The following is a 25,903-nucleotide window of genomic DNA, read 5'->3' on the forward strand; positions in this document are numbered from 1 at the left end:
CTTCCCTGGCCCCAGGCCTGGGGGGCTGTAGCCAGACACTGGCAGTGGAAACCCAGGAAGATAGGAGCCTCTGGAAATCTGCCAGAAAGCCAGTCGTGCAGCTCTTCTCCCCCCCACTCCCCCAGGCTGTTATGCTAAACTCACACATGCCTAAAGTGAAACATTCTTTCCCAACACAAACACAGAACCTTCTGAATACTCTTGATTCTTCATCAGTTGCTTCTCTACTTTTCATAGTGACTCTAAATTGTATTACTTTAGGAGAAAAAAATGGACTCCCTTTTCTCAGGACAACAAACTATACAGAATATGCGTTTGTGGTCGCTAAGATGGCAAGGCATGAGTTTTGAGTCTCACTTGAAAGCGAAGAGTGAAAGTATGAGTCCAGCAACAACCTTAGAACAACTCTTTAAATTGAGTTTGGCCCTTCCTCCAGCTCCAAACTCTTCTGGCCAAGTGTTGTCAATGGCCCCTCCAAGCTCCTTTTTGAGCTCCTGGGCACCTGCAAGAAGGGGGCAGCGATTGGCCTTTGGAGAAGCTCTTCTGGGCTATCTAGTCTACACCTGCCACTTTTGCTACCTTCCAACCCATTCCTCGCTGTGCACTAAAAGGGTCCTTGAAAATCCGAATCTGCTCTGTTACTCACAAACTCCTACAAGGTCTACACGGTCTGGCCTGGTCTGGCCCCTGTGCATGACCCCAGTTTCAATGCTGTGCCCTGCCCCAGCTACACAGGCTTTATTCAGTTCCTTCCGTCTGCCATGCTCACTCCCATCATAGGTCTTTGCTTGTGTTCTGCTAGCTTCCTCCAACTTCACATCTGATTAACTCTTACAGCTCATTCGGGTTGCAGCTCAATTGTTACCTCATCAGGAAAGCCTTCACCAACTCTATGAACCAGCTACTTTCCCTGTTTTCTAGTCTCTGTTACATAGCCCTCATTGACCTTTGTTCTCCCATTAGACCATAAGTGCCATACGGGTAGGAATGGGTGTTCTAGTTTTTCTTTTTAATATATATCCAGTGCTTAGAACAATATCAACATTTATATACTCAATAATTATTTGTTGATTTAATAAAAAAAAACACATCTTAGGGACAGTGACTAAGACACTAAAAACACCATGTCTTCCCTTCCTGGGATTTCTTGGGATTTTTGCCATATTTTTTATTTTTATACCACTTTTAAATAGTGGGGTATAATTCTGATACCCAGTTCCAATGTGTGTGTCTTTTCCTGCACTGCCAAGCAATTCCCTGACACCCATTGAGTGTCCTACAATTTCACTCAACTCTGACACTACCTACATGGAGATAGCATCAGATCCGGCAGGTGAAGGGCTCAGTCCCACAAGATGCCCCTCCCCCATTCAGATGCCAATCACAAGTCCAGGTTGTCACCTGTGTGTCTCACCATCAGCTCTAGGTTGGACGTTCCAACGACCCCCTACTTGGGTTTGATTAATTTGCTAGAATAGTTTACAGAACTCAGAGAAACATTTTATTACTGGATTGCCCATTTATTATGAAAGATATAACTCAGAAACACCCAGACAGAAGAGATGCATAGGGTAAGATATGGGGAAGCAGGCGGGGCCTGCCACCTGCCATTCGGGCAAGTGAAGGAGAGGACAGGGTATGAAGAGTTAACTGGACATTGCATTTTCTCCTCCAGTCTTAAGTCTGTTTATAATCCGATGCCTGGGGTGAGGGTAGCTTGTTGGAATATTGTATCACTTGATAAGTAAGAAAATATGTATTTATAGCTAATGCTACTGTTAAAATCTATGTCGAATCAGTAGCCTTTCAAAACTTGCCATTGATAGAGTATCTGTTCTATAGTAGCCAAAAGCTAAAGAAAGTTTATTACCTAGATAATTTCATAAAAACCTCTTGGCTGTATAATTCATCAAGAGAATTCTTTAGTTTTAAAGGATCTGGCCATGAAGTACAACAAAAATGTGAGAAAACAACCTTTCAGATGCTTCAGCAGTCCTAACATTCCTGAACAAACAACTGATTATTCACTGAGTAGCACCTGAACACACGGAACTGAGCTAAGCATTGGGGGAAGACCTGGGAGCATCACACACTCCCCATACAACATATTATCCCCCTGCAGAGGTAGGAAATACAAGTTCAATAACAACAATACCAAAATTACAGCAGTAGAAGAGACCTAAGGCTCAATGAGTGGGGCAGAATGTAAGCTTGAGGGTCCATGGAGGAGGGATGTCTCACGGCAGGCTGGCCGGCTGTGGAGCAATCGGGACTAGAGTAGGGGTTTGAAATAGCAACACCAACAAACACTTTGTGAGCACTCGCTAAATCAGGCATTGTGCCAAGTGCGTACATGTATTTTCTTATTCAATCCCCACAACTGTATGAGGCTGTTAGGTAACAGAAACCCGACCACAGCAGCATAATGATGTGGAGGCTTATTTGTCCTCATATAAGAAGGAGTCCAGGGCCAGGCAGTCTGGGGCTGACGCAGGTGCTTGAGAAATAATCAAGCTTCCAGCTCTTTCTAGCTTCCCGTTCCACCGGCTTAGGTGTGGTTTCTATCCCCTTGGTGTAAAGTGGCTGATCCACTTCAGGCATTACACTGGCATCCCAGCAGAAAGATAAAGAAAACCACAAGTGTTCATAAGTGGAAAGAAAAACTGCCCTAGGGGTCCCCAGCAGACTTCAGACTCCATCCCATTGGTTAGAGCTGTGTCGTAGAGACCTCCAAGCGGCAGGACTGGCTGAGAAATGGAGGCTTTTTGGTTTTTATTGTTTAGCCTGAGCACAGAGCTGCACCCAAACTTCAGAGCTGTGTACCGAGGGAGAGGAAGGAAATGTGGGATAGGGGCCAGAGTGCCTCCAACGAGAATACTGTTATTCTTGTCTACACAGGGGAGAACCTAAGCACCAAGTGTTAAGTATCTCGCCCTGGGTCGTGTAGTTAGTAAGTAGAAAAGCTGGACACCCACAGAGGCAATCTGATTCCGGAGCCTGACCTTCTAACCCTGAGCTAGGATCTGAACTGGAGAGCAGAGGAAAAGGCCCTCGGGGCAGGGGATGGTGTTGACAAAGGTGCAGGTGTGTGTGGGGGGGCTGAGTGCCAGAGGCAAGTGAGGCCCTCAGGCTGGAACAGAGGAGCCACCCTGAGGCATGGTGGGAGATAAGGTAGGAACAGTGGTCTGGGCTCATTTCATCGGCCTGGTTAAGCCTTCAGGGTCATGAGAACTGTCAGTCCTGACACTGAAATAATAATAACATAAATAATTGACTTTCTCTGTTTGACTTATTTCACTTAGCATAATCTCCTCCAGTCCCATCCATGTTGATGTAAAAGTTGGGTAGTCATCCTTTCTGATGGCTGGGTAATATTCCATTGTATATATGGACCACATCTTCTTGATCCATTCATCTGTTGAAGGGCATCTCGGCTCTTTCCACAGTTTGGCTATTGCGGACATTGCTGCTATGAACATTGGGGTGCATATGGCCCTTCTTTTCACTACATCTGTGTCTTTGGGGTAAATACCCAGGAGTGCAATTGCTGGGTCATAGGGTAGCTCTATTTTTAATTTTCTGATGCACCTCCACACTGTTTTCCAAAGTGGCTGTACCAACTTGCATGGATGGGACTGGAGGAGATTATGCTTTAGGTGTCATGCATTTATTTCAACATACCCCAAGTCTCAGCATACATGCGCCTCGCCTTAAATACAGCCAAACACGCACAGATGACCCTTGAACAATGAGGGGTTTAGGGGTGCTAACCCCCGTGCAATTGAAAGTCTGTATTACTTATGACTCCCCTCAAAAATGTGACTACTAATAGCCTCCCGTTGACCAAAAGCCTTACCGATAAATTAGTTAATTAACACGTATTTCGTCTGGTATATGTATTATATATTGTATTTCTACAATAAAGTAAGCTAGAGAAAAGAAAATGTTACGATCATAAGGAAGAGAAAATACTTTTGATAAATACAGTGCAGTACTGCGAATGTATCTGCGAACAAGTGGACCCGTGAAGTTGAAACCCATGTTGTTCAAGGGTCGACTGCACACATACACACACATTAACAAGGAGAAGTAAATTCATGTTTATTGTAGCAGTTGAACCATTGAGCTCTGGAACTGATGAGTTTGATCTCAGCTCTTCTACTTTCTAGATCCAAATCTGGGGGAGGCTACTCAACATCTCATTGCCTCATGCCATCTATAAAGCATGGGTCCCATGCTGCTTGAGGATGAAGTGAGCTATGGTTTGGAAAAGACTTAGGGTCGTGGCTGGCACGTGATAAACGACAGCCGTTACTATTGTAGACTTGTTAGAAAAAAACAACTGAGCACAAAGAACTAAATATCACCCTTATATTGAAGGAGAACCACTGCTAATTCTGAATATATCTTCCCACTCTTTTTCATGTGCATGTCTTCTGTTTACTCTCACTCTGGAGTCACACTCAGTGCATGTGTGTGTGGTCGTGCTCATGTGCATGTGCATGCACACACACACACTTTTATGCTTCTTTTATTTTATTTTATTTATTTTTATTTTAAAGATTTTATTTATTTATCTGAGAGAGAAAGAATGAGAGACAGAGAGCATGAGAGGTAGGAGGGTCAGAGGAAGAAGCAGACTCCCTGCCGAGCAGGGACTCGATCCCGGGACTCCAGGATCATGACCTGAGCCGAAGGCAGTCGCTTAACCGACTGAGCCACTCAGGCGCCCCTATGCTTCTTTTAAAGGCTAGAATATGTGCATTAATGATTAGATAATCCTGCCCAAATATGTATTCAGGATTAAGCTATTGACCAAAAGGTCAAAACTTGCTTTAACAGTTATCATGGAGTCATTTTTCAAAAATGCCATTTTCCCATTAATTCTCTAATTGGGGAAAGTATATATTCTGCTATTGGTTACTTTGTTTGAATATTTATATTTTTGAATTACATAACTATGGAAGATCTTAGGACTGAAACAGATGCCTATTTACACAACCTGTGTTTCATTTAAAAAGGGAAATCCAGTATATCGCTTGTTCTAATTGTAAATTACTGATGAATTGCCAATAGTGTTTCAAATAGCTAACACCTCCTTTTACCCATCTGATCTGCTCCCGCCTTCCTCCCCTTCCTTCCCAATGGAGAGAAGTCATTTTATTTAAATGGGGGCTCTGCTCCCTTATTCGTCACTGAGGGGGATGAACTGGCCTAGGGTGATGTCCCCCTTCTCTGACAGTGTGTGATTCTAGGTTCCGGTGGTAAAAAACCGTAGATACTGGGGCGCCTGGGTGGCTCAGTCGTTAAGCATCTGCCTTCGGCTCAGGTCATGATCCCGGGGTCCTGGGATCGAGCCCCGCATCGGGCTCCCCGCTCCGCGGGAAGCCTGCTTCTCCCTCTCCCACTCCCCCTGCTTGTGCTCTCTCTCTCGCTGTGTCTCTCTCTGTCAAAACAAAAACAAAAACAAAAACAAAAAACCATAGATACTGTTATACAAGTTGGAAAACTGGAACAGAGGGTACTAAAGTTCCAGTTTCCAGGGAGAACTGTGGAGCCGTATGTCTCCTGTTTACTCTCTGCCTCCAGAAGGAACATTCTCTACCCAATTTCTTCCCCTCTTCACATGAGGATTCCCATAGACCCAGGGACCATGTGTCTCTTCGGTGAACAACATCACCCAGGAAAGGCGTGATAAATAGTGGTTGATGATGACAACGTGACTCTCTATTTTCCACGGTTCTGAGCTCTAAGTTTCATTATTGGGCCCTCCTGGGCCTCATTTCCTTAGGCCCATGACCTCGTCCCAGTGCTGAGTTACTGTGCTGACAGTAAGCTTCGTCCCTACTGCCACCTGCTATATCCCAGCACTTCCTGGAGTCAAGGACAGGTTTACTGGGAGCACGTGAGGTACAGAGGAAGTTTTTTTGTGCCTCTCAAACTAAACCATATAGATGATTATTTATCTGCCTAAAAAGACAGCTGGTTCCACAGACTGTTGTTTTCTTTCTTTCTTTCTTTTTTAAAGATTTTATTTATTTATTTATTTGACAGAGAGAGACACAGCGAGAGAGGGAACCCAAGCAAGGGGAGTGGGAGAGGGAGAAGCAGGCTTCCCGCCGAGCAGGGAGCCCGATGTGGGGCTCGATCCCAGGACCCTGGGATCATGACCTGAGCCGAAGGCAGACGCTTAAGGACTGAGCCACCCAGGCCTCCTGTTTTCTTTCTTTTTAGAATGTTTTAGAATGCCCATTTTAAGGACCGCTTGCTCCAGCAATATTGAGAGGGTTAATAACGAGGCCGTAACAGAGGAGAACCTAGAGCTAAATACGAGTACCGGCTTTCCGTATAGCTAAGAGGTCTTCTTGCTACCAACATTACATTGAAACTCTCTTATCGCAAAACCTACTTTGAAAACCCCAAGAAAAACTGGGGTGTCATGCTTCTATTTGGTATTTTAAGGGCACAAGAGAAGTAAAATCCCTTCTGCACCTAGACTTATACTGTTAATGAGCCAGAATTTAAAAGATGCATGTATGGGGCGCCTGGGTGGCTCAGTTGGTTAAGCGACTGCCTTCAGCTCAGGTCATGATCCTGGAGTCCCTGGATTGAGTCCTGCATCGGGCTCCCTGCTCGGCAGGGGGTCTGCTTCTCCCTCTGATCCTCCCCCTCTCATGCTGTCTCCCATTCTCTCTCTCAGATAAATAAATAAAATCTTTTTTTAAAAAAAGATGCATGTATGTAAGTTGATACATAAAACAGCAAAGAAAAACACAAAGAGAAAGCATAATTTCCTTAATATACAAATAATGTTTGTAATAAATTTTAAAAGGGGAACCAATTAATAGTAAAATAGCCAGCTGGCATGAGCTAGCATTTCACAGAGGACATACAAATGGTCGATATAATGGGCTGAATTGTGTTCTCCCAAATTCATATGTTGAAGTCCTCACCTCTAGTACCTCAGAATGTGACTAGATTCGGAAATAGAGCCTTTAAAGAGGTAGTTAAGGTACAATGATGTCACTCAGCTGGGCTCTAATTCATCACGAGTGGTGTCCTCTTAAGAAGAGATTAGGACATAGGCACATACAGAGGAAGACCATGTGAGAACAGAGAGAAAACGGCCACACAAACCAAGGAGAGAGGTTTCAGAATGAGATCAGCTCTGCTGACACCTTGAACTTGGACTTCTAGCTTCCAGAACTGTGAGGAAATACATCTGTGAGGCTTAAGCCAACCAGTGTGTGGCACGTGGTTCTGGCAGCTGATGCAAACTAATCAGTCAGTACACTTACCAATGACGAAATAAACTCAAATCAAAACAGTCTGATGACGTTGAAACAAGTGCTGCGACGTACTTTAGGGTGGGAGTATAATCTGATACACTCTGAAGTGCAGTTTGGTAATGGCTAGTGGAAAAAACAGAAAGGGCAAGGGCCATTTATTTATTTATTTAAAGATTTTTTTTTTTTTTTTTTTTTTGTATTCATGAGAGAGCGAGAGAGAAAGGCAGAGGGAGAAGCAGGCTCCCAAGGAGCAGGGAGCCCGATGCGGGACTCGATCCCAGGACCCTGAGATCATGACCTGAGCTGAAGGCAGACGCTTAACCATCTGAGCCACCCAGGCGCCCTATTTATTTATTTAAACAGAAAGGGCAAGAAAATATGAGACTAGGAACCAGAGTTGCATTTCCTTTTAGATTTTGGGAACACTAGATGGGACGCTTAGGAAAATTTTCCATAAAATCTACTCCAAATACCAATCTAAACAATGACTTAAGGATTGATCAATATTATTATAGTGCAAAATAACTGCCAGATTTACCAGGAACATTCTTTTTATAAAAACAGTTTTCTAAAAGTTACTAGACTCACAGGAAGAGTCCTTGATCAAAGCCACACATTTAGTTGGAATGCTGGTTAACTTCGACATCCACATGCTTTTTCTTCCAAGAGGACTGCCCCCCCCCCCCGTACCTGTAATACAGGGCGGATGGTGTGAATCAGGACATCACTTTCCCACATGACCTCTGCCTAGTGTGGCTGCAGTTGACCCAAGAATCTCCTAAGCACCTCTCTGAGCTCAACAGCTGTGTGTGGGTTAGAGTCTCAGGGCAGCCATTGTCAGGTGGACACCACTCTAAAACACAGAGGATACTTCTGCAAGGCTTAAAAAAACAAGGGGGCGCCTGGGTGGCTCAGGTGGTTGGTTATCTGCCTTCGGCTCAGGTCATGATCCCAGAGTCCCGGGATCCAGTCCCGCGTCAGGCTCCCTGCTCAGCGGGAAGCCTGCTTCTCCCTCTGCCGCTCCCCCTGCTTGTGCTCTCTCTCTCTCTGACAAATAAATAAATAAAATCTTTAAAAAAAAGAGAAATGGGCGCCTGGGTGGCTCAGTTGGTTAAGCGACTGCCTTCGGCTCAGGTCATGATCCTGGAGTCCCGATCGAGTCCCACATCGGGCTCCAGTCCCACATCGGGCTCCCTGCTCAGCAGGGAGTCTGCTTCTCCCTCTGACCCTCCCCCCTCTCATGCTCTCTCTATCTCATTCTCTCTCTCAAATAAATAAACAAAATCTTAAAAAAAATAAAAATAAAAATAAAAAAAGAGAAACAATACTAATATTTTAAAAGATAAGCTAAAATAAATTAATTGAACATTGATTTCTCAGAGTATGTGATTCTTGGTATGTCATCATAGTGTTAAAAATTCCATGTTAATTGAAACGCTGTAAAAATTAGCTAATATGTTATTCCCTGTTATTTTTTCAAACAATGAATATTTTAGAAATCATTAATACTAACCTCATTGTTCAAAAAAAAAAAAGCCTAACAACTAAGCTTTTTAAAAAAAAAACCCTCAAAATTCTACCAATTAGCAAATGTGTTATAAAACTTAAATATGTACCTGGTTTTGCTGTCGGTCAAAACACAAGCGGCGTATTCTACGAATGTGTGTTTCATTAATTCAGGGGATTATGTCATTTGGGGGCCCTTTGAGGCCCCTACATGCGCCTTGTATGTTGATGCTAAGACTGCATCCCATGAGGGGCTGTGGGCATTAGCTCTGGTTTTGACAAGTTTTTTTGTTTTAATTAATAACATCCTATTTCTTTTTTTTTTCTTTTTTTTTTTTTTTAAAGATTTTATTTATTTACTTGAGACAGAGAGAATGAGAGACAGAGAGCATGAGAGGGAGGAGGGTCAGAGGGAGAAGCAGACTCCCCGCCGAGCAGCGAGCCCGATGCGGGACTCGATCCCGGGACTCCAGGATCATGACCTGAGCCGAAGGCAGTCGCTTAACCGACTGAGCCACCCAGGCGCCCCGAAACTGAATGTTTTTTTTTTTTTTTTAAAGATTTTATTTATTTATTTGAGACAGAGAGAATGAGACAGAGAGCATGAGAGGGAGGAGGGTCAGAGGGAGAAGCAGACTCCCTGCTGAGCAGGGAGCCCGATGCGGGACAATAACATCCTATTTCAAGCAAAATTTGTCTGGTGTTTATTACTCTCCGAATGTGCTCAGTCCCACATGAAATTTGGCACTGTGCCTCCCTAACGATTTGTGTTTCATATACCAAACAGTTCTCAGATCTGTAAACTTGTGAGCTTGAAGAGAAGCTCCCGTCAAAGCATAGTTCAGTTTCATATGGATCTCAAAGGATCAGGTTCGTCCTTACGTAACCAAAGCTGCTGTTTCTATGCTTTCTTCTGACCACTGTTCTCATTTATCTCATTTCCTTTGAAAACATCTTGCTTTTTCCCAGACATCTCTTCCACACTCAGTGGCTTATCTTTCAACATGGATGCTCAAACAATATTATATTTGGAACAATGCAGAAGATAAAGTCTAGGGCACCTTCTTATACATGCAAGGGAAAGGAAGATTCATTCAGCTCAATAGGTGCTATTTCCCCCAATACTGGGAAGGGTCTTCATTTCCCTTTGCATGTAAAACACCACCTAACAACCAAGCTAAGGGAACTAATATTTTACACAGTAATAGCAGTCTTTCACTTTCTAATATTTTGAGACGTCAGTGTTTTATAAATGTTAATGGATCAATGCCGTATGATCAACTGCTATAGCTAATAAACTGATTTATAAAATCATATTCATAGCTCATCTCTCTTTTAAGTATATCTTGGACTCAGATTCTATCCTCCATGGAAATTATCTTCTACCTATAAAACAGTGAGCATGCTTATTACAAACATGGCTTAAATAAATGCATAAACATTCTGGGGACAAATAATAAGATTGGGGAAGAAATGAGACAGTATGAAGAAAGTTCTTGGCTTCAGGGTTGGAAGCCTTAAGAGACGAGATCATTAGGATGAAGCTGAACGTGCAAGAATACAGTCAATGATCTTTTTTTTTAAAGATTTTATTTATTTATTTGATAGAGAGAGACACAGCGAGAGAGGGAACACAAGCAGGGGGAGTGGGAGAGGGAGAAGAAGGCTTCCCACTGAGCAGGGAGCCCGACGCGGGGCTCGATCCCAGGACCCCAGGATCATGACCTGAGCCGAAGGCAGATGCTTAACGACTGAGCCACCCTGGCGCCCCTACAGTCAATGATCTTAATGTTCGATTGTGTGGTGTGGCTGGAGCAACTGGTCAGGAGATTTTTTTTTTTTTTTTAAAGATTTTATTTATTTATTATTTGAGAGAGAGAGAATGAGAGACAGAGAGCACGAGAGGGAAGAGGGCAGAGGGAGAAGCAGACCCCCTGCCGAGCAGGGAGCCCGATGCGGAACTCGATCCCGGGACTCCAGGATCATGACCTGAGCTGAAGGCAGTAGCTTAACCAACTGAGCCACCCAGGCGCCCTGGTCAGGAGATTTTAATCATTCATACAAATTGGAACAAAAAAGCTTTCCAAACAGTGCTGTGGTCAGATTTGCTGGGTGCTCTGAAGTAGAGGGTAAAATCTAAGAACGTGCCTGTTGAACTTGCTTGAAGTATACTAATCTAGTGTGCTGGCCCTATCTCTAGGCTGGGTTAAGATACTCCTTTTTTCATTTCCAAGTTTCCAACAGAACCTTGTGCATGTAGCCCTTAGGACATAATCACACTTTATAGTGTTTTTTGTTTTTTTGTTTTTGTTTTTGTTTTCTTTTTCTGCTTACTTGTGTGTCTATTGTATTAGATTTTGAGATCCTTGAGGACAAGGGAATTGTGCCTATCACAAACGCCTAATAAATGTTTGTTTGATTTCATTTGACTTAATGGAATTGGATTTAACATCAAATAAAGATTTGTTTGAATATTCTGCTTTCTTAAAAATGCTGACTGGTCGCAGGTTGCCTGGCACAGAAGAGGCCTTTAAGAATGGCTTCTCCTCAGATAGCAGAAGCTCCCCATCTTCTCCTTTTGCCTCCCGGGGTTTTAGACACACACTGGCCTGAACACACACAATCCTGGGTCCTTTGCTTTGCAGCTAGATGCACACTTCGTGGGGGGAAACTTTTGGGGCAGGAGACAGCTGCTAAGCCACTTGTAAGGAAAGGAGTGATGAGGAAATACTGGATTTCCTGCTGCAGACAGACCCAAGATGACTATTCCTATAATTTGGGAAATGAGCTACCAGGGGACTATCTGCTTTATACAAAGATTTTTCACAAGATTCTTTCAAAAAGTGAGTTTGTATATTTACAATTTTTTTTCCCCCGGGGAGAAATTAAGTATTTCTCAAAGGGATCTGGAACCCAAAATGATTAGTACCTACTGCTTCGTGTGAGTACCCAGATTTTGGCTTTCAAAAGTCAAGCTTCTAATTCTATGTTTCTTTGTGGGAAGGCTAACATCTGAGCCTCTTTGTATTTACGGTCACGTGATACAACGTACCCAGCACACAACAGTCAATAGGGGTTTGTTTGGACAAAATGCATTCATAGTCAAAGCAAGGCTTACTTGAAAGCCGTCACTATCCAGGGATGACATCATTTGACAGCGCTCCTCACTTTATATACCATGGCGTGCTCACATGCAGCAGTTAGTAGAAAGAATTCACCCCTTTCTGAAAGAATAAGAATTTTCATTTAATTTGTGAAAAATTTGAAATTGCTATACCCTTTTCCATGTCCAACTACTACCACTAGAAACTTTTATTTATATGCTACTTATTTTTGTAAATATTTCACATTCAATTCTTAAAAAATTCTGTGGAATACATAGGCCTTCCAAGGAGTAGGACATCTGTGATGAGAATATGAGGCTTGGTTTCCCGCAGCTAGGAGGCCTAGTTTCTCGTTCCTTTCCTTCAATGACCACACAGAGGTCCTGTGAGATCCCACACAGATCCAAGTTTTAAACATAGCAAAACAATCCAAGCAGGTTTGTAACCACAGGAGACCAGAAAGTTCTGAAACAGCAGGTGACTTTTCTGAGAAAGCTCACACAGTCTGGGTTGGGCTAACCTGGCCACAACAGAGCAGAAGGAAAAAAAAAATAACCACCCATTTTTTTTTTCTTTTTTAAAAAGCTGCAGTTTCACTTGCTGGCTCAGCAAATGTTTTTCCCTATGATAGTTTGAAAAAGAACATGACTTGGAGGCCCTTTTACCCTTAGCCCTGCCTCCCGCCCCCGACTGTACCATTAAATCCTAGATACTGGGGTGACTAAAAAGGATAGGGAATAAATCAGTAATTGCGAAAAAACCCCTTTCTCCCCATTTTATGCTTGGCAGCCCTTGCTACTTTTTTTGGTTTATAATGATCAGTTCAAGGGTTTGCTCAGCTTGCAAGGTCACAGTCAGAGTGGGCAATGAACTTTGGACTATGGCTGGAGAGAGGTAAACAACAGGACTATAAATATCAGGGCTTCTGGCTGTGAGGAGCTGCAGAGCTGAGCAAAGAGAGAGGACGCAGGCTGCTGGGAAGGGGTTGGGTAAGTAGGAACTTTGTGTTTTCCAATATTTGATTCAAACTTGATTCTTTTAGAGCTTGGTAAATAATTTGATTTCAAGTCTGATAAAATGTTTCTGTCCTTAGCATAGAGTTTTAAAAAGGGAGATGGGTAAATAAAATAATAATAAAAAAAATACAAAAGAAAGAGAACAGAAGAGTGTGGAATTGGGTGGGGCAGGTGAGGTTCTGCCCCGCCTGAGGCAGTCCTTGCTGATTTCCGCCCTGTCCGCAGGACAAAGATGGGAGCAGAGGAGGCTGGAGAAATCCAACGCCGTGACTCTGCAAAGAGTTGTGTTGTTATATGGGCGATACTGCGTGTTCAAGCTTAACTATCTCCCACTGAAATGCAGAGTGAGAACTCTCAGGAAAAATCAGCCCCTGGGTTTGAAGGGCCGAGACTGAGAAATGGCCAATCTGCAGGGCTATAGAAATGTCCTGGGATACTGTGAACAGTTTCAGAAAACACAACACAACAAAACACAATGCAAGAGCTGGGGTGGGGGTAGCAGGGTCTGTCAACTGTGCGGAAGTGGTCGCCCTTCAAAGAGTTAAAACCCAGGTGGCCTGTGGTGAGATGCAAGGTTTTGCAGTGTACAAGGTGAGCGGATACTTTAAGGTGAATGAGGAAGGACCCTCAGATGCCAGCCTGAAGTTCAGGGAAAAAGTTTCTGCATATTTTGCCTCTTAATGGGGAATTTAAAACAGAAGTAAGTCTGCATGTGGCCAAAAATCTAATTTCCCTAATTGAAAAGTGGTGGGATTAGTGAAATTTACAACTACTTTCAACAGCTTCCAATAATTCCAGTTGAGTTATTTATCTTCATTGTTTTTACACAGCTATCTGATAGCTATAATTATAATCAAATGTTTATTATGCAAAAAATGATCTTAAGAAAAAAAGTTGAACAGCCTATTGATTATATAGTAGAAGAAAATGTGTGAGAACTCCATAATCCACTACCCTCTGCCAATGGCTTTATGTCTTTTTTCACCAAAAAACTAAATGAGGGAAAAAGTCTTTTCCTTTATATTTACTATTTAGCCCCTTGAAAGGGTATGTATATGGTGAAGTGAGGATACCAAGTGCTGAATTTATGCTGAAGTTCTGTAATTACTGAAATTATATTCTAGAAAGTAGGGGGTCTCCCTCCAGTCTGGTAAGAAACAAAACAGCTTGAATTATTTTGATGTTCTCTTTGCCATACTCGGGCATAAACAAATAAAACCCTGGCTACTGTAATTGTTAGAGGTAATCTATCTAATAGCTAAGAGGTCATGTTTTGGATTTAGCAGAACTGGTTTGAATCCAGTCTCTTTTGTGATTTGCCACCTGTGTGGACTTGGGCAAGATGCCTAACTCTCTCTCAGCCAAGGTTTCCTGAGCTGCAGAAGGGGGTGACGGTCACATAGTTGTAAGGATTAGCTGACAGAGAAGTGCTTAGCACCACCCGTGTAGAGTTCTATAAATGCTCAGTGAGTGGTAGCTATAATAAGGGTCATTGTGCCCTCAGTATAAATGCCATTCTAAAGAAATGCCCTAGATTTAGTCCAGATACAGCCTCTGTTTTTAAATATTAGAATCTTAAAAATATTAGAATAGTTGGGATGGCCTTAATCAATCATTTAATTTCCCTCTCTTTTAGTTAGGCTCTTACCAATATACCCTATATAGGTAGGAATTTTGTGGTATTAAATGATGTGAAAGATAGTCCGGTTTTTAAAAATTCTATCTATCCAGTGCACCAGAGCCCCAGTCAATCTGATTCTAGCTTTTCTACACTCATCTTAATTCTGGGCTCACTCTAGGTAATTTATCATTTGCTGCCCCCCACCCTCTTTCCCTTCCCTACCTCCCCCAAATGTATTTTTACTTTCTTATCCCAGATTAGTGCCTGAAAGTGTGCCAACTTCCCAGTTCGAGAATGTTGTCCTGATCTCTCTGCACAGACTTTGTATCAGAATAAGCCTGTTCCTGGGTGGATTTTTCTTTTACTGCTCGTCTCTGCTGAATGTATTCCTTATTTTTACCACCTCTTTACAGATCCCTTGTTTTATGTGTACCTCTCTGCTAGGAGAGTTAGCCTTAGTTTGGGGATATTTCTGGTCAGATACTGAGCTTTTCTACTCAGAGGGGGGGCATCTTTTTCCCCAAGAGCATGCCATCTAGTCACAGAAACCTCTTGAAAGTCATGATAGCCAGTCCATAGACGGAGTGTAAACTGCAGTGAGTTTGGTAGAGGGACAGCGATTTGTGACATTTCTCCTTGGTCAGAGTTTTTCCTTTGGTCATATGTACCTCAGATGTGATAGTAACATTTTGGCAGGCGGTTTTATACCTGAAAAGATTCAAATCCTTTATTGTTAACATAGAGCTAGACTTTAAAGGGTAAGAGGAACAAAAGAGAGCCAAAGCCAGGAGACTCCGAAATACAGGATGCTTGAACCTGCAGAGCTGAGGGCCCCACCTGTGCTCTCACTGCTACCTCCTTTCTTCCTGGGTTCTCTTTTCATGCTGGCTCTTTTCCTTTCTGTGCAGAATCCCCTACTTACCCTTTCCTTTCTTAGGTTGGTGGAGGGTGGAAAGCAGCAGTCAGAACTTATTTGAGAGTGAGAGAGAGAGAGAGAGAGAGAGAGGGAGAGCACGCGTGAGATGGGGGAGGGGCAGAGGGAGAAGCAGGCTTCCCGCTGAGCTGGGAGCCCGATCTGATTGGGGCGCCATCCCAGGACTCCGGGATCAGGACCTGAGCTGAAGGCAGACCCTTAACCCCCAGGCGCCCCGCATCTCAAATAAAAACAAAAATATGTTTGCAGAATGTTACTTGGTTATAGAGGCCACAGTCTCAACATTTTTCTCAACCTTTATAGGTTCTAGACAAGTAGTTGGCTGCCTGTTCAGGCGGATCTCCACAGCATGCTTCCTGAAGTTTCTTGCCAAGCCAGGTAGTTAAGAGATGGTTTGACCACTCCCCTGCCTCTGGCTGATTTTTGAACCTGTTCTGGGAAGATTTGGTGCGGGGAGGCCGAACATAATGAGCCCAGCAACACTGGGATAGAATCCCCGGGCTAGTTCCTGACAGGAAGGGGAACGGTACTGGCTGGATTTATAGAAATTCCTGCTTATGACTGTGAGGTCGCCTGTGAAGATGACAGCAAGGTTTCCTCTGTTACAGGACAAGCCCAGCAATGTGGAGAAGCCTGGGGCTTGCCCTGGCTCTCTGTCTTCTCCCATGGGGAGGAGCAGAGAGCCAGGAACAAAGCTCCTTCTGTAAGCAGCCTCCAGCCTGGAGCATAGGAGATCAAAATCCAATGCGGAACTCAAGTGGTTCGGTGACCGTGGTGGCCCTTCTTCAAGCCAGCTGATACCTGTGCATTCTGCAGGCATCCAGGTGAGAGCCGTTCTGTGCTCTAGGACTTCCCAAGGGGGAAGCTATCGAACACATACGTACGTACATAAAAGAAACACAGAAATGGAAAAGATGTGTTTATGAAATCACATCTTTAGAAAAACTATACGTTTGCGTAAAACATGTTAGAAGAAAGTATACTAGGAGGATATATACCAAAATATATATAGCGGTTTTCCTGGGATTATAGAAAAATTTTCTTCATTTTGTAGACCTATATTTTATAATGTGCTACTAAATATGTATTACTTGTGTAATGAAATGTTCTAAAATGTAATCCTGCAAATGGGTTAGTTATTTTGATAGAAAAAGCAAATGCGAGTGCTTTGCTGGAGTAGAATCAACGCTAGACTTGTCATCAAATGTCTTGTGTCATTTCACAAACATATCTATGTATATGTATATATAAATTATATGTATAACAAACATATTTGTTAGGTTCTTCAGTAAGTATTTATTGGGTGGAATTCTCTGTCAGATGGATTAAAAACCATACACTTTGATGTAAAAACCATACATCTCTGTCAGATGGATTAAAAACCATACACTTAATTTGAGGACCAAATGAGCTATTGCTTGTGCAGTCAGCATAAGGTTTTGACTGAGCACAAGTGCTCGGTAAATACTGACAAAACGTAACTTAGTTTTTTACAACAATATAAAGAAGAGATATAAGTAAAAAATAGTAAAAGAGTTTCATGTAAAAAAATAACGAGGAGAGAGAATTCACTAATAAATTAAATGAGATTATTCCTTTTTTGTATTTTTCCTAAATATTTTAGATTGGAAGACCTGCGATTAAAACTGGAGAAAGAAGGATATTTGAACATCTCTTATGTTGTTGTTAATCATCAAGGACTTTCTTCTCAATTAAAATATATGCATCTTAAAAATAAGGTTTCAGAGTATATTCCTGTTTATCAACAAGAAGAAAACCAAACAGATGTCTGGATGCTGTTAAATGGGAAAAAGGATGACTTCCTCATATATGACAGGTGTGTATACACACACTCACCCCAAATTAAAATATAACCTGCTTTGCATTTAATTTAATAGTAAGTGATTTAAAATAAGACATCTTTTGTTTTGTTACCAGATACTCAGTGAGCACATTAAAATGTTTGGTTTTAATGTTTTTGAAATGACTTTCTTTTGTGCAAAAGAATTCACCATTCTAGTAGGGAAATACCGAAAATTGACTATACTTATCCACCCCGTAGATTGGCATTCCAAGAAAGGAGCAATTCGTATATCATGTACAATTCTAACCTAAGAATTTTTCAGATGAATATCTATACTTTGCAGACCACTTGCTTATCTCTAATCTGATTAATAGTTTAAAAGCGACATACCTGAATTTCTGAACTATAAAGTGTGTTAATCTTTTAGGTTTAATCTGCATAAATCTGCTTTTGATCCCTTGGGTGAATAAAACATTTGTATTTTGAGGGAACCTCAATGCTTATGTTATTTGATATGACCAACATGACTAGTTGATTCTGTTTTCTTTGGACTCTCCAGAAATGGTGAGCCAGACTCTGTTTAGGCCTAAGCTCTATTTCATCTTACTCTAAATATTTTTAATATTACATGTTCTTTTTGGACTGCGAACTTCTAATTTAAATAGTTGCAAAGTGTAGCTTTTTGATATTCACATAATATTATATATCCTGGGTAAAATGTGGCAAGAAGGACATTTCAACCCCACCATTTCTGGGAACACCAAGTATTGTAATTCCATTTCTTTCCTTATGCTGACATTTTTGTTGCATCAGATATATTTTTTACATAAATGGGTTACTGGCCAAGACGTGAGGATCTTTTTTGTTATGCTGTGATTTTTGTGTTGTGTGGAATTTGTGCTGCCATAGTGGTTATGAAAACCTCATGTGATTTGCAGAGCCCAATTTAGGATAAGTCAGGGGTTTGGGCATTGGTAGAATTTATGTCTCTTACCAAATTGTATTTGACCAAGTCACAGTGACTAAACTATGTAGTTTTGATATTATTAATAGTGGCATATCTGTAACATTTTGAAATGCTAGTGTTAGATTCACTGTAGTCTTGCTGTGACCTAAGCTGGTATTCAGTGCCAGGGAGCTCATCTGAGACCCCACTCAAGGAAATTTACTGAAGTTGTGAATGGATGGGTCTCTGTTACAAGACCATTAAGCCAACAGTACCTATCCCAAACTGCTTATGTACGATCACCATACAGAAAACATTGTAATGATACTGTGTTTGTCCTTTTCTTTTCAGATGTGGCCGTCTTGTATACCATCTTGGTTTGCCTTACTCCTTTCTAACTTTCCCATATGTAGAAGAAGCCATTAAGATTACTTACTGTAAAGAGAAATGTGGACACTGCTCTCTCATGGTATTTTATTTTTCTTAATTATTTTTACTGGGAGAAAAGAGAAAATCTTTTAAGAGCTATCTAAATAAGTTAGTGTCGTTTCAAGACCAATTAGTTAATCAATGTTTCTGTTGGTTATACTAAAAATAAACTACAATGGTAATTTTTATAATTACACATTCTTTCTATTATGTAACATATACTGTAAGACATCTTTTCAAGATCCGTATTGCTGCTTTTATCTAGAAGGAGTTTTGAAAACAAGAATCAGCATAGATCACATATTTCAAATACCACCAAATGATATTGCATGTGTTCCAAGTGCTCAAAGAATTCAGCTAACATAAAATATCATTATTGTAATATCCTGAATATGTTCACACAGGAGCATACTGATAGCAAAGCTTATTCATGGGCATTACCTGAAATGGAATTGGGGCCCAGATAGCTAATTAATTTATCAAAGATGTAAGACTGTCAGCTTTTCCATGAAGCCCTTACACTGTCTGCCCGTTCTGTAGCCAGAATCACCATGTTTATTTCAGAATGGAATAGATTTTCTACTCGTTACTGATACTTCTCTCCTAACAACTGTGAGAATATTTCTTCCTTGTCATGAGAATTGATTTTAATTTATATTAACTAGAACCTCCCCCATGTTGAAAAGGAAAATAATTCCAAACGATTTTCCTTAATAGGGCAAATTGGCAAAATTTGAACTCAGGTTTAAAAATAATTCTTTTTTTAAAAGATTTTATTTATTTATTTAACAGAGAGAGAGATCACAAGTAGGCAGAGCGGCAGGCAGAAGGAGAGGGAGAAGCAAGCTCCCTGCTGAGCAGAGAGCCTGACGCGGGGCTTGATCCCAGGACCCTGGGATCATGACCTGAGCCAAAGGCAGACGCCTAACTGACTGAGCCACCCAGGTGCCCCTAAAAATAATTCTGAATTTTATTTGTGAGCTATACATCCTTCAGATTTTTCCAGGTGTAAAGAAAGCCATCTCAATTTTTAATAAATTATTTAATTAACTAATTTAGTTGTTATGAAGCACAACAGGTTAATTACTCTAGTTATATAATTTTTCACATTTTAATCTTCATTATAATCCTATGAAGCTTATTCTACTGCTTTTAAAGAGGGGGAGACTGAGATAATGCAAATAAAGTATTAACTCAATGTCTAACTTCTAAGTGCTTAATAAATGCTAGCTATATTGATTCCTCATTCTGGGATTATTTTAGTATTTTGCATTTTTGCAAGTGCCTAATAGTTATAAATATACCCAGTTATATTGAAACAAAGGCAGAAACAGTTCCCATAACATGCTTAAAATTTATGAGCCACCTGTAAATAGGAATAATATATATATCTGATATGCCAAAGCAAATTGGAGTTTTCCTATTTCATTGTATCCTAGATGCCATCAATTAAATGACACATTATTTTATGTACTACTTAAAAAAAATGCTGTCAGTTAAGGTAGGACACAATGTTACAACACCAACAGTAGGATGCATTCTGATTTTAAAGACATTAAAGTGTGAAAAAAATATATTGTAGGATCAATAAAATATAGTAATTGGCTTTTTGAAATTAGACTACTACTACCAATCTTTGAACATTTAGAACATTATGTAGTATATTTTAAACATTATCAAACTGTTACTAAGTTTATCAAATTGTTTATAGTATTAAATTCTCAAAAGTGAAGGAAATAATCACCAAAACTAAAAGGCAACCTATGGAATGGGAGAAGATATTTGCAAATGACATATCTGATAAAGGGTTAGTATCCAAAATATATAAAGAACTTCTAAAACTCAACACCAAATAATCCAAATAAAAAATGAGCAGAACACATGAATAGACATTTTTCCAAAGAAGTCATATAGATGGCAAACAGATACATGAAGAGATGCTCAACATCACTGATCATCAGGGAAATACACATCACAACTACCATGAGATACCACTTCATACCTGTCAGAATGGCTAAGATCAGTAACACAAGAAACAACAGGTTTGGGGGAGGATATGGAGAAAGGGGAACCCTCTTACATTGTTGGTGAGAACACAAACTGGTGCAGCCACTCTGGAAAACAGTATGGAGTTTCCTCAAAAAGTTAAAAATAGAACTACCCTATGATCCAGGAATTGCAGTAGTGGGTGTTTACCCAAAGAATATGAAAATACTGATTCAAGAGGATACATGCACCCCAGTTTATAGCAGCATTATCTACAATAACCAAATTATGGAAACGGCCCAAGTGTCTGTTGATTGATGAATGGATAGGAAGATGTGGTGTGTGTGTGTGTGTGTATAATGGAATATTACTCAGACATAAAAAAGAATGAAATCTTGCCATTTGCAACAATGTGGATGGAGCTAGGGAGTATTATGCTAAGTGAAATAAGTCAGTCAGAGAAAGACAAATACCATATGATTTTACTCATATGTGAAATTTAAGAAACAAAGCAAATGAACATGGGGAAAAAAAAAGGCAAACCAAGAAGCAGATCCTTAATTTTAGAAACAGACTGGGGGTTGCTGGAGTGGAGGTGGGGGGGATGGGATGGTTTAAACAAGTGATGGGCTTTAAGGAGGGCACTTGTGATGAGCACTGGGTGTTATATGTAAGGGATGAATCACTAACTTCTATACCTGAAACTAATATTTTACTGAATGTTAACTAGCTGGAATTTAAGTAAAAACTTAGGGAAAAAAAGAAATAAGATAAAATGAAAAAGCAAAAAAAAAAAAAAAAGAAAGAAATGGGGGGGCAAACCAAGAATCAGAAACAGACTTTTTTTTTTTAAATTTTATTATGTTATGTTAGTCACCATACAATACATCATTGGTTTTTGATGTGGTGATCCACGATTCATTGTTTTCATATAACACCCAGTGCTCCATGCAGTACGTGCCCTCCTTAATACCCATCACCGGGCTAACCAATCCCCCCTTCCCCCTCCCCTCTAAAACCCTGTTTGTTTCTCAGAGTCCATAGTCTCTCATGGTTCATCTCTCCCTCCAATTCCCCCCGCCATTTTTCCCTTCCTTCTCCTAATGTCCTCCATGCTATTCCTTATGTTCCACAAATAAGTGAAACTATATGATAATTGACTTTCTCTGCTTGACTTATTTCACTTAGCATAATCTCTTCCAGTCCCATCCATGTTGATGTAAAAGTTGGGTATTCATCCTTTCTGATGGCTGAGTAATATTCCATTGTATATATGGACCACATCTTGTTTATCCATTCATCTGTTGAAGGGCATCTCGGCTTTTTCCACAGTTTGGCTATTGCGGACATTGCTGCTATGAACATTGGGGTGCATATGGCCCTTCTTTTCACTACATCTGTGTCTTTGGGGTAAATACCCAGGAGTGCAATTGCTGGGTCATAGGGTAGCTCTATTTTTAAATTTTTGAGGCACCTCCACACTGTTTTCCAAAGTGGCTGTACCAACTTGCATTCCCACCAAGTGTAAGAGGGTTCCCCTTTCTCCATAACCTCTCCAACATTTGTTGCAGAAACAGACTCTTAACTACAGAGAACAAACCGATGGTTACCAGAGGGGAGGTGGGTGTGGGGGATGGGTTAAATAGGTGATGGGGATGAAGGAATTCATTTGTCGTGATGAGCACCAGGTGTTGTATGGAAGTGTTGAATCACTATATTGTACACCTGAACCTAATACTACACTGTATGTTAACTAAGTGGAATTTGAATACAAACTTTAAAAATTGCATTGAATTCTCAAAAGTAATTTAGAAATAACCAAAATATGTACCATTGAATAGTTGTGTGCAAAAATCCAGTGGAATTTTTAACTTTTCAAAACAACGAACCATAACACTTAGAAGATCAGTTTGAGAGACCAAAGACTCACTAACTTTACTTACAAATCACTTTAGGTAGAAGTTTCGTATGACACTGCTATATCTGTAAGCTTTGAGCCTATGATTTATGGGCACACTAAACAATAAAAAAGACTTGCAGCAAATTAACTAGATTGATGCAGAATGGAACCTCTTGCTTAGCGGAAGATGCGCAGGAATGTGCTCCTTGCCGCCCACAGCTCGACAGGAGGGACACAGTAACAAAACTAGTGAAGTTCAAAACATTTCCTGACATAAGCTGAGGCATGAAAAATGACTCATCTCGAGCAGTTTATTGGCATTTTTGAATTATCAGAGAGAAATTAGTTTGCTTCAGAATATAACATTAAATTAGAATAGAATGGTGGATTGACACAGGTGTGAAAGGTTCCATGTAGTTCAGCTGCTTCTAAGATTTGATATTTGACTTTACTGCGATCAATGTAAGTTCTTTTAACCAGTTTATTTAGCTTTGTTTCTGCAGATGTAAGTGGTTTGCTTTCTTTTTAAGCCTTATGTATCTCTTAAATTCTTCTTCAGAATTCTTAAAAATTTAGGAAATGCTCTTGATTAGGAAAATTTGAATTCTGCTGTTGATTTAACCAGTATAGAAGCTTAGGTGAACTGTTGAATTTTAATCATCTTATGCTCTATTTTATCTATTTGGAAAACATTAATGTTAATTTCCTTGTAAGATGCTTGAGGATTCTTTGATTAAATGCAAACTTTGCACAAGAAGCAGTTTATAATTAGGTATGATGGGAACCAAATTTTAATAGAAAGTCTAGGTGTTGAAACTGATATCAAATTTTTATCTCATTAATATGACCCTAGAAAAACAAAGCCAGTTCAATCCTAATTAACTGGTTTGCATTTTACATATTTTAGCTCTACAAATCACTTTTTGTGCACTCCTGCTAAACCTATACATTTGTTGATAAATGGTTATAAATTTGTTCTAGACCCTGGAAGCTGAAGACCACTGTAAAATGGTATCTTCGGCTACTGTGGGAAACACAACTGAGGCTCCCCAGCCACATCACCACCACCACCACCATGGTCATCATCACAACCATGAGCATCAGCATCATGGGATTGATGGGGTTTCAGAGAATCAGCAACCAGAAGCCCCAGATGCTGCTGAGCATCCCACTCCTTGAGGCCTCCATCGCCACCATAAGCACAAGAACCACCAAAGACAGGGCCACCCAGAGACCTGAGATCTGCCAGCAGGAAGTGAAAGTTTACAACTTTCTGTTCCACAGAGGAGGCTCTGATGAAAGGGATGTATAAATCAATTACTCTGCAAATTGCCTAAAGATTCAGGGTTGGCCCCTAACAGCTGTTGCTGACACTGACGACATCTGATATTTGAAAAAACAGGGTCTGCAATCACCTGACAATGTAAAGAAACCCTCCCCTCTTTATGCAGCTGACAGGGACTTTGGGCAGAGGAGAACGTCATTGAATCTTGACAGTGACGTTTGCCTCCGGCTGCCTGACAAGCAAGTCAGCAGCTTCAGCCCACAGAAGCCAGCGCCAGTTGAAGCTGAAAACATAAGGCCAAAATGTGAAAATGACCTCCATACTAAATACTTAAATAAGACACACTCCCCAAGTCAGTCTAGACAATTTCATTTCCAGCATTTTATAAGCCACCTAATTAATAATGACCCAAAAATAAGAATTGGATTTGTACAAACATGGAGAAATCTATCATACTGGCTTCCAAGTTTTAAAATTTAAGGCCAAGAAATTTTGACCCAAACCAGATTTTCATTATTTTATTACAAAGGTGATTGCAGAATTTGGTTATGTTTTTCTTTTTCTTTTTCCAGCATTCTGCTTGCTTTAATGAGAACAGAGACGTAAACTATGACCTAGGGGTTTCTGTTGGATAGTTAGCAATTTAGAATGGAGAAAGAACAACAAAGACATGTTTTCCATTTTTTTCTTTACTTATTTCTCAAAAAAATATTATCTTTGTCTTTTTAATCTTATGTTTTTAACTGACTAAACCTTTAAAGAACTCAGTGAATTCTGTCTTTAAAGTTCCAGAAATACTGACACATGAATATTTTGCTAGGACTACCTTTTAAATATCCATTTATGCTTTGTATATCTAAGAGTCATATCTTGATTTTTACTATCACATATGAATGAAGCCCTTATATCTTATTTTCCTTATCTAGCATTGTATCACACTCTTAAATTTGAGATAATCTGTCTGGAAAGTCGTAATGGAAAAGATAAAAGAATGTTGTCTATTTCTTGATTGCTTAGAAAGTATTTCCATAGTCAATGATGGTTCAGTAGGTAAACTAAGTCCTATAAGCCTGAACTCCTTTATGGTTAATACTATTAAGCAAGAATGTAGTACACGATTGGACAAATGTGGATTTGTTTAAATAAACTCAATTTAAAAAGTTTAAAGCTTTCTCTTTTTCATTGTTATTGTTTAGGCAGTATATTAATGACAAGCAAATTTTCAACTTCTTTTAAAGAAATTAAGTAGCAACTAATGAATTTACTGTCCTACTCAAAACCGTCTACGCTTAAGGTAAGAGCTTTTGCCAGTAGGGTTAAGTGGAGGATCTTTGCCAAGGGAGAGGCGTTGCTCTAAATCGTGAATGGTATTACGAAGAAATGCAATCTCCTTGTTTTTTTCTTCTTGCAGATGTTGAAGCTTCTAAATAAAGCAGAAAGAAATTTGTTACTGCAATTCAGAAATAGTAAGATTAAATACAAGAAACAACAAAACAGCAAAAACTGCATTTCTGGTTTAAGTAGATATTTTAAAAGACAGCTTATTTTGAAAGGTTTATAATTTTATTTTTAGAAGCTTATGGGGTAAAACTGGAATAAGGATACCAAAATACGTATTAGTACCATTTGTTCTAGTTCATTCCCTTCTCCCTATATAGCTTGAAGTTATAAACCATAAAAGAGGAGTTGAACAAAAAGAAATCTATTATCTGAGTGCCTAAATAACTTCAGAATAGTAGGTCAGCCCTAGTTCAGAATATATTACAGAATTCCTCAGATGGCCCAAAGAGTCAAAGACTTCTCTGATGTTTTAATTTACTGCTAAGATTTATTACTTTAAATTGAAGGTGACTTTTAAAGTTTTATTTATTTTACAGAAAGAGAGAATGAGCGTGCACACAGTGGGGAGGGGTAGAGAGAGGGAGAGAGAGAATCTCTCAAGCAGACTCCATGCTGAGCACATGGCCCAATGCAGGGCTCGATCTCATGTCCCTGAGATCATGACCTGAGCTGAAACCAATAGTCTGGTGCTTAACTGAGCCACCCAGTCACCCCAAACTGAAAATGACTTTTAAAGATTATT

At 40.3% G+C, this 25,903-nt stretch overlaps 2 protein-coding genes and 1 long non-coding RNA gene across 12 annotated transcripts in view; 1 reads left to right on the forward strand and 2 right to left on the reverse strand.

Annotated features, from left to right (window-relative positions):
- The window catches only part of LOC135365435 (uncharacterized), a 64,338-nt gene extending 51,850 nt beyond the window's left edge, over nt 1–12,488 (reverse strand). The window contains exons 1-2 of the long non-coding RNA XR_010413293.1: nt 11,914–12,488; nt 7,299–7,412 (exon numbers count right to left, since the gene is read on the reverse strand). This is a non-coding gene — a long non-coding RNA (uncharacterized LOC135365435). The remainder of the gene's footprint in view (nt 1–7,298; nt 7,413–11,913) is intronic.
- A 226-nt stretch (nt 12,489–12,714) lies between these two features.
- SELENOP (selenoprotein P) lies at nt 12,715–24,987 on the forward strand. Its single transcript, XM_045904003.3, is given in 6 exon segments — nt 12,715–12,888; nt 15,774–15,848; nt 16,079–16,294; nt 17,095–17,307; nt 18,572–18,689; nt 23,517–24,987. Coding segments are annotated over 5 exon segments (1,188 nt in total). The 5' UTR covers nt 12,715–12,888; nt 15,774–15,819; the 3' UTR covers nt 24,129–24,987.
- Nucleotides 24,405–25,903, reverse strand: part of CCDC152 (coiled-coil domain containing 152) — a 55,384-nt gene continuing 53,885 nt past the window's right edge. For all 10 annotated transcript variants that reach the window (XM_064596753.1, XM_064596752.1, XM_064596747.1 and 7 more), the window contains one exon: nt 24,405–25,243. In XM_064596753.1, coding sequence (XP_064452823.1) covers nt 25,094–25,243 — 150 coding nt within the window. In that variant the 3' untranslated portion in view covers nt 24,405–25,093. The remainder of the gene's footprint in view (nt 25,244–25,903) is intronic.

Source organism: Mirounga angustirostris, unplaced genomic scaffold (assembly GCF_029215605.1).
Source record: "Mirounga angustirostris isolate CCGP_5_RB_7025 unplaced genomic scaffold, mMirAng1.0.hap1 SCAF_7, whole genome shotgun sequence".
Classification (NCBI taxonomy): Eukaryota; Metazoa; Chordata; class Mammalia; order Carnivora; family Phocidae; genus Mirounga; species Mirounga angustirostris.